General features: G+C 45.8%; 1 protein-coding gene and 1 non-coding gene across 6 annotated transcripts in view; one reads left to right on the top strand and one right to left on the bottom strand.

Annotated features, from left to right (window-relative positions):
• Positions 1–7,804, bottom strand: part of KNL1 (kinetochore scaffold 1) — a 51,688-nt gene extending 43,884 nt beyond the window's left edge. For 2 of the 5 annotated variants that reach the window (XM_075927104.2, XM_089778478.1), the window contains exons 1-4: positions 4,350–4,790; positions 2,334–2,388; positions 1,339–1,378; positions 367–426 (exon numbers count right to left, since the gene is read on the bottom strand). In XM_075927104.2, coding sequence (XP_075783219.2) covers positions 367–426; positions 1,339–1,378; positions 2,334–2,388; positions 4,350–4,404 — 210 coding nt within the window. In that variant the 5' untranslated portion in view covers positions 4,405–4,790. Of the gene's footprint in view, positions 1–366; positions 427–1,338; positions 1,379–2,333; positions 2,389–4,349; positions 4,791–4,865; positions 4,988–6,080; positions 6,171–7,657 lie in introns of those variants that run through there. The other 3 variants (XM_075927103.2, XM_075927101.2, XM_075927102.2) reach the window with 3 other exon arrangements.
• A 301-nt stretch (positions 7,805–8,105) lies between these two features.
• On the top strand, positions 8,106–8,187 carry TRNAS-GCU (transfer RNA serine (anticodon GCU)). The gene has a single exon. It is a non-coding gene; the product is annotated as a tRNA-Ser (tRNA).
• Positions 8,188–14,475: the final 6,288 nt, after the last annotated feature.

Below are 14,475 nucleotides of genomic sequence, written 5' to 3'. Positions count from 1 at the left end.
GGAGGGAGGCAGGAGTATGTGTGGGAAATGCACATAGAGGTAGCATAATTGTTTAACCTGCTACATTATTCCATCCCTACTCTCTTCCCTCTTTTTATTTCCAGGAAGTTTGCTTTTGTTAAGTAAAACATAAAAAGTAAAAAGCTGACTGAAAAACACTTCATTCAGCCTACAAACTATCAGATAAATGTTACAGGAAATCCATGAAATTTTAGCAATTGAAATATTCAGATTCCTGAAGCAGTTATAACAAGAGTTTCTACATGTGCAGCTATACCAGTGAGGTGAATCATTCAGTGACATTTGTTCAGAACAGACTGCAACCATTAAAAGTATTGACAGGTAAAAAACAAAGTCAATGCCTACCTGAGTAAATTCATTCCCACTCCCAAGGTCCTTGAGAGGACTCCGTGGAGCTTTTAAAATCTAGAAGGAAATATTTGGAATAATTGAGATGATGATTTATTCAGCTTCAACTATTGGCCTACTACAAAAGATCAGGCACTTAGAAAATTAACAAATTGACATGTTTCAAACACAAACCATCTCTCTTCTCTACTATGACCAGAATGCTAATCAAGCACATACATTGCTGCTTCTGACTTCTAGAACTCTGCCTACCACAAATGAGTTTTATATGATGATTTCTAAAGAACAAGTCAGTACAAAACTCCATCTGAGAAAAGTAGTGCACAGGACTGGGACATTAGAAAATGGATGAAACAGTAAGACTAATTTGGTAGTACATTTTGGTACAGAAAAGATGTATTTTTAAAGATATTAATGACCACAGGAAGTTGGGAGTACAGCAACTCTTAAAACCTCTTAGGAATTTTAAATGCAAATAAGCATACAAGGTCTCACTGCAAGGCAGTGTGGGCTAGGGCTCTTCTCCCCACCTTCCTCAATCCTTCACTAGGAGCAGGGGTGAGACTCTACTTCCCAGCACCAACACTTCCACATTTGGAGGGCAGTGATGGGCTCTGGCTGTCAGCCCCATGTGATAAAAGGCAATGTAAGCAACACAATGTTCCCATACTGACTTAACTATATCAACTTCAGCAGTATGTTTCTCACAGAAGTGGACTTATTAAATCAATGTAGCAGGCAACTTACATTGGTATGGTGAGCATCCTACATTTTAATCCATCATAGAGTCTTACTGGTTAAGTGGCCATGGTGTACTATAAAAGCAACTAGAATGACCATTAGAAAGAGCGGTATAGACATCTCATTCTCGTTTGACTTTGAGGATTTTCCATATGCTAGTGAGAAAAGTAGGCCCGTTTTTACCCGTTTCCACTACTGATAAATGATCTTACTCAAAGTCACACTCACTGAAGAAAGCCTTTGTCTTCTGATGCGTTCTGTATGATCACTGAGAGAAAAAAGAGAAACTGTTATAGCTCAAACCCACACAAGGGATATTGTTCTTCAGCAACACTACCATTTAAAAATTTCTAAAATGGACAGGATTAAGGATGTTAAAACACAGTTACCACACTAACCATAAAGTTGATACAATTTGTGTTAACTATATGATTAGTCAATAGGACTGCACTGCAGAGCTGCAGCCAGGTAGTTCAAGGAACCAGCTTAAGCTAGGATTGAGCATTCCTGGCTCGTGCCGGCTCCGGAAGCCATCCATGCTGCAGCTCTGCATTTTAAATGTAGTAAGAGCTGCTGGGTTCTTGTTTTTAAGGCTTTTAAGCCAGCTCTCCCCTGGCACCGGCTCCTGTCTCCCCCTTGCTGCTTCTCATAATGGCAGCAAGGAGGGGCGCCACAAGAAGCACGGGGCCAGTGGGGACTCTAGCAACTCCCCGCACGCACGCTAGTTCCCACTGCAGCCCTTTCAGACTTTGAAACGTACAAGAGCCCTGCTTCAGTCCCCACCCATGCTGTTTCCCTGCTGCACCCCTCCCCCACATATGGAGGCGGCCAGCTGGCTCTTCTCAGCACCAGCTCCTGCTCCCCCCTTTGCTGCCTCTCTCTGATAGAAGCAGCAAGGGGAGGGGAAGCAACTAGTCAATTCACTACTCCAACTATCCAATAAGCTTATGCTTATCGGATAGTCGACTAGTCACTTACATCCCTAGACAGGATTTCATTGTTTTTATGTTTAGAAAATAATTTAATCCAAACTCTCTTAGCAGAGCTTATCCTAATTCTAGAAAACAAAAATGAACCCTCTGTCCTTTAGGTTTAATGGAGAAGTTAGAATCTCTTGAAACAGTTGCTGTGTATAGCGCCAAAGACAGGAAAAAAATATTTATCCACTAAAACAAAACAATGTTTTGCACCTTAAAATTCTCAGTTTGGAAACTTCAACTTACTTTTCATCATTTGATTCTGAATAAATCCTGTCCATTTCTGAAGGGAGTGCTTTTCCTGTAAGAGACAACAATAAAATCCAAAAAACAGCTAAATGTCAAAACAATAGAGAAATCACATGAAGATATAATACCCAGTCCCTGCCACACCCTTGCTATTAGTGGAGCAGGTCACAATCACTAGTTACCCACAGCTCCTCTCTCACCCATAGCTCCCCAATACAGCCAACTAGAGATGTTAAATTCTGATTAATCAGCTAATCGAGTAGTCGATGGAATTTTCATCAACTACTCGATTAGTCTATAAGGGAGGCGCTCGCTATCCTGCTGAGCCTCTGCCTTTGAAATGCACAAAAGCCACCTGTGCAGGGTCCTGACTACTGTGCCTCTCCCTTTGAAAGTACAAAAGGTGCAGCAGTCGGGACCTGGCATGAGCAGGGACTGCTTTGGTTCTGGCTTGCGCCATATCCTCCACTGCACCTCTGCCTCCCCTTCCCGGAGACGGTGCTGGGGGAACCGACTTTCAAGACAGCCCCCCTCAGCAATGGCTACTGCTTTCCCCTCTTGGAGTCTCTGATACAGAGGCAGCAAGTGGGTGGGACCTAGGTTTACTGGGTAGTCAACTAGTCACTTACATCCCTACAACCAACCCCTCCCAGCCTAACAGCCAGATACCCCTGACCCCTCAGAGCCCTGCTCTTTGTCTAGATACTTGTCTCCCTCCATGTCACATTACTGGATTTTAAAGGGAGAAGCCAGATCACTGCTGCACCCATGGGAGAGGGTGTTTGCCCCAAAGTACAGGCAGTCCCCGAGTTACGCGGATCCGACTTATGTCGGATCCGCAGTTACGAACAGGGTTTGCTCCGTCTCCCTGGTCTGCTGGAGACCAGCAGACCAGGGAGACAGGGAGCAAAGCCTCTGAGGACGCCAGCAGCGGGACAGCCGTGGCGCGTCTGGTCTGTCTGCTGCCCGCGTGCTCCGCGGCTTTGCTCCCCGTCTCCCTGGTCTGCTCCAGGGAGACGCTGAGCAAAGCTGCGGAGGACCCAGGCGGCGGAACCGCGGTGCTTCTCGGTCCGCTGCCCACGTCCCCCTGGTCTGCTGGGGGGGGGCGGGGGCACAGCTAGTACCCCCGCCCCCAGCAGACCCGGCTTTTCTCTGGACGCCTGTGGTAGAGCAGCTAGGGCGCTGCCGGTTGGTCCCGCAGCACCGCTCTGGGCGCTACTGGACCAACCCAGCAGCACCCCAGCTGCTCTGCCCCAGGCGTCCTGATTCAGCCGCTGCTGAAACTGACCAGCGCTGACTACAGGAAGCCCGAGGCAGAGTTGCTCTGCCCCGGGCTTCCTGGAATCAGCCACTGATCAGTTTCAGCAGCAGCTGACTTGGGGACGCCTGGGGTTCTTAAGTTGAATCTGTATGTAAGTCAGAACTGGCGTCCAGATTCAGCCTGTGAAACTGATCAGAGGCAGATCCCAGGAAGCCTGGGGCACAGAAACTCTGCCTCGGGCTTCCTGTAGTCAGCTGCTGGTCAGTTTCAGCAGGGGCTGAATCTGGATGCCAGTTCCAACTTACATACAGTTTCAACTTAAGAACAAACCTACAGTCCCTATCTTGTACGTAACCCGGGGACTGTCTGTATGTACAAAGGGGGCCATGTGAGGTGTCAAATGAAAGCTTGTGTTTTACTGATTCTGTAAATGCTTTTCATGTATTTGTGTGATATCCAGGGCTCGACAAATGGGGAGTAGATTGTAACCTGGAAGAGCCGGGTTTCAGCGATCTGCGCATGCGCAGAACAATATGCGCATGCGCAGATCGCCGGACAGCGCAGCTGACAAGCGGGACTCGCCGCAGTTCTGCGAGCCCTGGTGATATCTATATATGGAGTTATAAATATGTACTCTGTGTTAATAATGGAAGATTCTCTGAGACAGAACAATGTGCCAGGAATATTCGTTCGGTGTCTATGCTAATTAGCAAGGCTCCAGGGACAAGGCTCTCAGAGAGGTGAATACACACCTGAGGAATGTGTCTGGGACCTGCAAGCCAACCAGTATTTGATGACTGCTGACATGGGACACAGGGATAGGTCACTGGACCATGTGACCTGCTCTGGCCAGGAAGATGCCAGGAGAGGTATATAAAGGCCATGTGGCAATCTCCATCTTGACTCCAATTCTGCTCTTCATCCCAGATGCAGCCTTGCGAAGTACAGAGAGCTAGGAAGAATCGTGGACCCATCCTGACATAGGATGTACATCAGAGACTTTTAAGATAGCCATTTGTAACATCTCTGCTAAGAGCCTGCATTGAGAACTTCATGATTCGATTCATGTAATGTATTTTCTTTAACCATACTCTCCACCTTTTCTTTCTTTTATTAACAAACCTTCAGATTTTAGATTCTAAGGGACTGGCCAACCGTGCCCTTGTGGATAAGATCCAAGATGTAAATTGACTGGGAACTGTGGCTGGTTCTTTGGGACTGGAAGAATCCCTTCGGGGTAGGTGAGATTAGGTTCTATAACCCCTCACCTGTGTGTTAGGCCCCGGGCTGATTGTGGCACAGGGAGAGCTGGAGTATCAGAGGTTTTGCTCATGAGGCTTCCTGCTGGCTGGATTGGCAGCTGAAGCACTCGGTGTGACTGGTTTGTGGCCTATTTAGGAAAAGTCTCCAGTCAGGGGTTGTAAGGAGCCCTGAGTTTGAGCAATTCGCCCAGAGCGGATGCCGTCAGCGGTGCCCAGACCCGGCCCGTCACACTCCACCCCCACAGAGCCCAGCTATGGGCCCCCCCCAAATCAGACACCCACCTCCCTATCATCAGAGCCCAGGAACTGAGAGAGAGAAACAGCCTGATGCCGGTCCTAGGACTGAATGGAGTTTACTGTGCACCTCTGCTTCCTTCCCTCAAGGCATGTGGGGAACTGCAGCTCTCAGAAACCCTCTAGCTCCCTCCCCCAGCAGCATCTTCTCTGTATGAGCTGGGCTCTGCCAGTTCCAGTGGCTGTCAGAAGCACTGCAACTCATTTCTGTGGGTAAAAGAAATTCTCAGTGCACAAATTAACTTCTGCAAAATTCTAGGAGTATTCAGTACAGCTACACCTGCCCAGTGTACCTGTAAGCTGTACATTTGTGCGGCTGCTCTGGAGAGATTCAAATGTCGCCCAGCTGATTAGTAACACATCTACAACTAGCTCTTTTGTTTCTACTGGTGGTGAGCATTCACACATGCCTCTGTGCATACAGAAATGTATTTCATACACGAGTGGAAAAAGTCTACACATGGATGGAAAAGATTAGAGGGAACATTGCACATGTCATCAATCTACACTCCAGATGGAGTGAGTAAGGCAGAAAACAAATACGTAGGCAACCTTGATTCAACATTTCCTGGGGTTCAGAAGTTAAAAGTTTTGCTCAGCTCAATGCCCTGCAAGGAGATGGCATATCACCAAGCAAACTTAACTCTGCATTTTGCTTCAGCTTTTTGTCATTGAATTATAATGTTTATCTCCAACTATGACTAGCCACAGAAAAGCAAAGAGCACTGAAAGTACACATTTTCTAACCTACGTTACCAGTTTATTAAACATCTGTGCCGGGCAATTTTCAACAACTACAATCCAATCCATTAAATTCTCTTTAGAACACTTCCACATTAGCATCAATTTCCTGGAAACCACGATCAGCTTCATCAGCTGAACCCTTCAGACAACTATATGCAAAAAGCCACAGATTGGCACACCTACCTTCACAGATACACAAAACAATCACTCTGCATTTGATGTTGCAGCACCCATCCTCAAAGGAAACCTGCACAACACCTTCCAAAGATGAACCTGGGAAGTTAAATTCATGACTTTACTAGACACTAACAATCATGGACTGAATACATACTGAATACATGATGCATTACCACAATCTATAACTCCTCTCCTCCATCTTTTTTTCCCCTCGCCTTACCTTTCCTTTCCCCTCTATGACTGGGAGGTGTTCATTGGCCACTGCACCACCAATGGTTCCTTGAAATATGTTAGCTACTTATGTTAAACAATCTTTTCCACCTTGTATTTAGCTGTGACAAAGGCTCCATCTACACTACAGACTCTGTCAGTGCTTTTGTCGGTCATGGCGTGTTTTTTTCCACACCCCTGACAGACATGTTTTATGGACAGAAGTGCTAGTGCCTACAGAGTATGCTGCTTCCCAGATCAGAAAGAGAGGGACAACCTTTTGCACATAGCCTATGTATAAACTACTGAATATGGGAGCAAAATGTATGTGTCTCAGGCATGTGAATATTCCATCCCCTAAGCAACATAAAAGCCACTGTGCACGACACTGGGTTGGTGAGAGAGCCTCTCCTGTTGACATAGCTTATTTCATTCATGGGGGTGGGAAGTTTTGTGCTGATGGGAGAGGAGAACTCTCCCATTGGTACAGAGAAGCTTCGTTAGATGTGCTGAATTAAAATAGTTGCACTGCTGCAACACTGTACATGTAAATATAACCTTACAGATTTCCCTCACCAGAAGTCAGTACAATTAAAGGATTACCTTACCCACCTTGTCTTTAATTCCCTAGGACCTACACAACAATAGCCCTGCATATATGAGAAATAAGCCATACCAACAAAAACACTGTTATACTGGTATCATCTGCACTAGGGCTTTTGCCAGTAGAGAAATGTCACTAAAGAATCACACTCCCTCAAGCAATATTAGCATAGCAACTAAAGCTTCGAACATAGACGCTGCCTATGAATAGGTGAGGAACAAAATAATGGCACAAAATAGTTGACACCCCCCCGGGCTTTATAACGTTAGCACGGAAACGATCCCAATGACCTTCCTCCATGCACAATTTATTAGTGGGCCAGACAGGTGGCATTGGGGTGCCCCCCAATTGCTCGTTTGGCTGAGAAGCTGCCCCAATGGGCAGTGGGGGCGGCAGCGTTGGCCCGGCACGGAGGGGAGTTTTGAGGACTGACCGGCTAGCGCGGGCAGATTTGCTGCACAGCACAAAAGCAGAGACCGGCCTGGGCGGGACCCTCCGAGCTCGGCCTTTGCTGCGGACACCCCCGGCCCGGCCGTGCCGTGTTGCAAGTCGCCGCACGACGGGCCGCCAGCCCCAGGAAGCGCTCCGCCCCCGGGCCCGGAGAGACCCGTCGGGCCCCAGGGAGCCCCCGCCCGGCCCGAGACCTGCCCGGCGCGTGCCCACCGCTCACGGGACCCGCCCTGCACGGAGCCGGGCCGGGCTCGCCCCCGCCCCACAGAGCCCGCGCCCGGCCCCTCGAGAGCCGCCAGCGGCATCCAGGACCCCTCACCGTGCGCGCCAAACCCGGCCCTCAGGGCACCAGCGCCTCTTCGCCGCCGCCTAGTCCCGCGGCGTCCATCAGGCTCGGCCGAGGCCGCCGCGTAACTATTCAAACCTAACCGCCTATTCTTGCGCGTGCGCCCTGGGCTCCTGGCACACCGAATCGGCCGTCGCCGTACAACATGGCGGCCTCCGAATTTCCGTACAACATGGCGGCCTCCGAATTTCCGTACAACATGGCGGCCTCCGTTCAGTCGGGTCTACGAACTGCATGTTAATGCCTCATCCCAAACGATCTCTGCGATCCCCGGCTCCTGAGGAAGAAGCGCGGCCGGGTGGGTTGTTCGTTCAGTCATAGGAACGTGTTTGGATTGTACACAGGTTCTAAAAACTATAGACAGATGCTAAGCCTAGCTAGAGATGTTTCTTATAGACTGGAGGAGCACATAGGGTTGTGTGACGAGGTGGCCGAGTGGTTAAGGCGATGGACTGCTAATCCATTGTGCTCTGCACGCGTGGGTTCGAATCCCATCCTCGTCGACAGTTGCTTTTTGGTCTGTATAAGAATTGAAGCATCTCGATTTCCATTATTGCTGCAAGGAGGGGATTATCGATGATTATTTAGCAGCCTGCCTGAAATCCCTCCTAGGCTCATGGACCTCAGTCACAATCTCCTCCCAGGACGCTCAGTGGGACAGGTAATTCCTCCACAGTAAAAAGGCTCAAGTCCCTCTGTACGAGGGGTACACGTGCAGCCTTTTCCTCTCGCCCAGATGGTTAGGGGACAGGGGTCTACCTCGTTACAAAGGGTACAAGGAAGATCTGACTCCCACTGTCTAGCGCGCTGGCTAAGGAGGAAGAATCCCAACCCGCTCGCAATATCGGCTCCGCTTTCTTACAGCAGTGAATTTGCTACCTGTAGTTATGAGTGATAGCAAAAAGCTGCTCTCTGGTGTGGCAAAATCCTACCTGTAGCGGTTTCTCGTCCCTTTTGTTATTGGCAAATACCTGGGCTGCCCCTCTGCTGCAGGCAAGTGTATACACTTGGAGGTTACAGAAGAACATTTGGGCATCTCTTTATTATAGACTAGCTGCTTTTCTATGGCAGGAAACACATCTGGGCTTCTCATTGTTTCAGGGAGAACAGCAGTGTGCTTCTGTCTGCTGTGTGCTGCTCTGCCCAGACCTGAAGAAGACCTCGGTGGGGCTCAAAAGCTTGACTCCTTCATCGGCAGAGGTTGGGTCAGTAAAAGACATGACCTCACCCATCTTGTCTCACTAATATCCTGGGACCAACCTGCTACAATAACACTGCAGACAAGAGTGGATTAGGAAGGCACTTGGACTTCCACAGTGAGGGAGACATATGGCCTCCACTTTGATATGGGATGTTAATGGGCTTTCTTCTGTTATTGTAACCTGAAAAATCCCTGCTATGGTGGTTGTAATATTTGCTTCCATCACCCAGTGATAATGGACAAAATCTGGGTTTGTTCCTGTAGAGAGAGTAACCTCACAAAACTATCCACTTTCCCAGGGAGGAAGGAGTAACGTCTAGGCATTTTGCAAAGGGGTCTTTTGACCTCAGTTTCTGAGGTGAGATGGTACAGCTTGGCTGTCTCCCTGCTTGTTGCAGGGACTTATTAGAATGGTCTTATTTTAACAAGCTCAACTGAGCTGCTTTCTGTTACAGATAAGCTTGGAATAATTACATTTTTCATTGGTAAACAGCACATTTTGATTTAATTGTACACTCACAAACTGATGGAAAATTATTTTCATCTATAATAATCAAAATTTACAGATAAGCAAAGTAAAAAAATCTATTTTAGAACTTAGGTTGATTGAGGATATTTACTTTGTCAACCTCATATGTAAAAAATATGTTTGTTTTAATGGTTTTAAAGCTTTAACTTTTGAATCCCAGAATCAACTGTCATTAAATAATTAAAGCAAAATGCAGGACAATGTAGCACTTTAAAGACTAACAAGATGGTTTATTAGATGATGAGCTTTCGTGGGCCAGACCCACTTCCTCAGATCAAATAGTGGAAGAAAGTAGTCACAACCATATATACCAAAGGATACAATTAAAAAAAAGAACAAATATGAAAAGGACAAATCACATTGCAGAACAGGAGGGGGATGCGGGGGGGGGGGGGAGGAAGGAAGGTAAGTGTCTGTGAATTGATGATATTAGAGGTAGGGAGAGTGGGATGTTTGTGAGTTAATGGTATTAGAGGTGATAATTGGGGAAACTATCTTGGTAATGGGTGAGATAGTTCAAATGTTTGTTGAGTCCTTGTTGGAAAGTGTCGAATTTTAACATGAATGACAGTTCAGAGGATTCCCTTTCAAGTGCAGATGTAAAAGGTCTTTGTAGCAGAATGCAGGTGGTTAAGTCATTGAGAGAGTGTCCTTTCTGGTTAAAATGGCAAGAAACTGTTTTCTCTTTGTGATCTTGTCTGATATCTGTTTTGTGGGCATTAATCCTTTGGCGAAGTGTCTGAGATGTTTGTCCAATGTACATAGCAGACGGACACTTTCGGCACATGATAGCATAGATTATATTTCTGGATGCGCAGGAATATGTGTTCTTGATTTTATAACTCACTTGGTTAGGTCCAATAATGGTATCAGCAGAATGAATATGTGGACAAAGCTGGCAACGGGGTTTGTTGCAAGGGAAGGTACCAGGGTTGGTATTAGTGTGGTATGTCCTGTGGTGGTTGGTAAGCCTACTTGTAGGGGCTGGACATTTGCACTTCCCTATAGAGCGTAACATCTGAACTGTCCAGAACATTCCTGTATCTATTGTATTTCATAGACACTTATGCCTATCCTCCCAGTTAGGTGGTTAATGAACAGGGGAAAGGACTTAACCCCTGTTCTAGTTTTTATTTTCAAAAAGGCCAAAAGAGTGGCAGAGCATGGGACTTGGGGGAAGGAGGTGGACGGGGAGCAGGGCAGGAACAGAACAGTGGTGGGAAGAGCAGATGAAAGACTTGGGAGAAGAGGTGGAGTGGGAGCAGGATCTGGAATGGAGGGTGGGGTCGAGCACCACCTGGCTAGAAGAGAAGTTGGTGCCTATGCTTCCATAAACTTAAATAATTATTTTTAAAACCCAGATATTGCTATTGCCTTCACAACATCACTGAGCGATGAGTTCCACAGTACTTCATTTTTAAAAAACTTGCTGCCTATTAATTGCATGGGGTGACCCCTGGTTCCTGTGTTATATGAAGAAGTAAATAACACTTCCTTGTTCACTTTCTTCTCACCATTCATGATTTTATAATATATCATATTCCCCTCCGCCTCCAGTCATCTCATTTCCATGCTGAATAATCCCAGTCTTTTTAATTTCTCCTCTTACAGGCTACGTCTACACTGCACAGTTATTTTGGAATAAGATATTCTGGAATAGTTATTCCAAAACAGTTTATTTAGAAATAGAACATCTACACTGCAGGGAAGCCTCAAGATTGGTCCGAGGTAGGCTTCCCTAATGTAGACTAAGCTGGGGGGAGAGGTAGATACGCTTAAGGGCAGAGATAGGGTACAAAATGACTTAGACAAATTGGAGGATTGGGCCACAAGAAATCTGATGAGGTTCAACAAGGACAAGTGTAGAGTCCTGCACTTGGGACGGAAGAATCCCAAGCATAGTTACAAGCTGGGGACCAACCGATTAAGTAGTAGATCTGCAGAAAAGAACCTGGGGGTTACAGTGGATGAGAAGCTAGATATGAGTCAACAGTGTGCCCTTGTAGCCAAGAAGGCTAATGGCATATTAAGTTGCATTAAGAGGAGCATTGCCAGCAGATCCAGAGATGTCATCATTCCCCTTTATTCGGCTTTGGTGAGGCCGCATCTGGAGTATTGTGTCCAGTTCTGGGCCCCCTACTACAAAAAGGATGTGGACGCATTGGAGAGGGTCCAGCGGAGGGCAACCAAAATGATTAGGGGGCTGCAGCATATGACTTATGAGGAGAGGCTGAGGGACTTGGGTCTGTTTAGTCTGCAGAAGCGAAGAGTGAGGGGGGATTTGATAGTAGCCTTCAACTTCCTGAAGGGAGGTTCCAAAGAGGATGGAGAGAGGCTGTTCTCAGTAGTGACATATGGCAGAACAAGGAGCAATGGTCTCAAGTTGTGGTGGGAGAGGTCCAGGTTGGATATTAGGAAAAACTATTTCACTAGGAGGGTGGTGAAGCACTGGAATGGGTTACCTAGGGAAGTAGTGGAGTCTCCATCCCTAGAGGAGTTTAAGTCTCGGCTTGACAAAGCCCTGGCCGGGTTGATTTAGTTGGAATTGGTCCTGCCTAGAGCAGGGGGCTGGACTTGATGACCTTCTGAGGTCTCTTCCAGTTCTATGATTCTATGATTCTATGATCTTGATTAGAGCCTCAGGAGGGAGGGATAGCTCAGTGGTTTGAGCATTGACCTGCTAAAGGGTTGTGAGCTCAGTCTTTGAGGGGGGCCATTTAGGTATCTGGGGCAAATCTGTCAGGGATGGTACTTGGTCCTGTCATGAGGACAGAGGACTGTGGATTCAATGACCTCTCAAGGTCCCTTCCGGCTCTATGAGATAGGTATATCTCTCTATATTAATTATTATTATTATAACTTAGAATGGCCCTGGTGGGGGGCTATTTCGAAATAGCAGAAGTGGAGCATCTGCACATGCCTTATTTTGAAATAGCTATTTCAGAATAGGCATTATTCTTCATAGAATGAGGTTTACAGAAGTCAGAATAAGCTGTTATTTCAAAATTATTTCAAAATAATGGAATTACTGTGTAGATGCTCGCATTGTTATTCCAAAATAACTTTGCTGTGTAGACACACCCACAGCGGCCATTTCATATCCTCAGTCGGTTTTTGTGCCCTTCTCTGTACCTTTTTCATTTCTAATATATCTTTATTTTTGAGAAGGGGTAAGCAGAACTGCACACAGTATTTGAGATGTGGATATACTTTAGATTTATATAGTGTCATTATATTTTCTATTTTAACTAACCCTTTCCTAATTGCTCTTAACATTGTTAGTTTATATCACCACTGCACATTGAGCAGATGTTTTCAGAGAAATATCCATAGTAACTCCAAGATACCATTCTTGAGTGGCAATAGCTAATTTAGACTCCATCATTTTGTATGTATAATTGGGATGTTTTCCAATTTACATTATTCTGCATTTACTCTCATTGACTTTCACCTGCCATTTTGTCATCCAATCATGCAGTTTTGTGAGATCCCTTTGTAACTCTTGACAGTCAAATTTGGTTTTAACTATTCCAATTAATTTCACATCATCTGCAAACTTTGACACTTCCCTTTTTAATTCTTTTTCTGAAAGCTGACTTCAGCTAAATCAGCAGTGGGGAACCTAATGCCAAAGGGCTGGATGCAGCCTCTGGGGCTCACAGGTTCCTCCAGCATGCTGCTGAGGGTAGGTTTTTGTTTCTCTTTTGTATGTAGCCCCCAGCTGACTTGTCTATGGGTCATTGGTCCCCAACCCCCCAAAAAGGTCCCCACCCCAATCTAGATCAAGTGGTCAAATTTATAACCAAAGGAGAGTGAAATATTCAGAGATGTTGCTGAAGACAACAGATTTCAGCTGTTGGGGGTGCAGGTTTCATAGCTTCAGGCATTTATCTAATTTACTTTTGAACACAGTTATATTTTTGGCCTTTATAAAAAAGGAAATAAGAACAACCCAGGAAACTACAGACCAGTTACTTTAACTTCTGTGCCAGGGAAAATAATGGAGCAAGTAATTAAGGAAATCATCTGTAAACACTTGGAAGGTGGTAAGGTGACAGGGAACAGCCAGCATGGATTTGTAAAGAACAAATCATGTCAAACCAATCTGATAGCTTTCTTTGATAGGATAACGAGTCTTGTGGATAAGGGAGAAGTGGTGGATGTGGTAAACCTAGACTTCAGTAAGACATTTGATATGGTCTTGTATGATATTCTTATCAATAAACTAGGCAAATACAACTTAGATGGTGCTACTATAAGGTGGGTGCATAACTGGCTGAGGAACAGTACTCAGAGAGTCATTATTAATGGTTCACAATCCTGCTGGAAAGGTATAACAAGTGGGATTCCGCAGGGGTCTGTTTTGGGACCGGCTCTGTTCAATATCTTCATCAATGATTTAGATATTGGTATAGAAAGTACGCTTATTAAGTTTGCAGATGATACCAAGCTGGGAGGGATTGAGACTGCTCTGGAAGATAGGGTCATAATTCAAAACGATTTGGACAAATTGGAGAAATGGTCTGAGGTATACAGGATGAAGTTTAATAAAGACAAATGCAAAGTGCTCTACTTAGGAAGGAACAATCAGTTTCACACATACAGAATGGGAAGTGACTGTCTAGGAAGGAGTATGGCAGAAAGGGATCTAGGGGTTATAATGGACCACAAGCTGAATATGAGTCAGCAGTGTGATGCTGTTGCAAAAAAAGCAAATATGATCCTGGGATGCATTAACAGGTGTGTTGTGAGCAAGACACGAGAAGTCATTCTTCCGCTCTACTCTGCGCTGGTTAGGCCTCAATTGGAGTATTGTGTCCAGTTCTGGGCACCGCATTTCAAGAAAGATGTGGAGAAATTGGAGAGGATCCAGAGAAGAGCAACAGGAATGATTAAAGGTCTAGAGCACATGACCTATGAAGGAAGGCTAAAAGAATTGGGTTTATTTAGTTTAGAAAAGAGAAGATTGAGGGGGGACATGATAGCAGTTTTCAGGTATCTAAAAGGGTGTCATAAGGAGGAGGGAGAAAACTTGTTCATCTTGGCCTCTGAGGATAGAAC

Source organism: Pelodiscus sinensis, chromosome 5 (assembly GCF_052426305.1).
Source record: "Pelodiscus sinensis isolate ZL-2025 chromosome 5, ASM5242630v1, whole genome shotgun sequence".
Taxonomy (NCBI): Eukaryota; Metazoa; Chordata; order Testudines; family Trionychidae; genus Pelodiscus; species Pelodiscus sinensis.
Note: the sequence above shows the minus strand (reverse complement) of the source record. Positions and strands in the feature narration are given on the sequence as shown.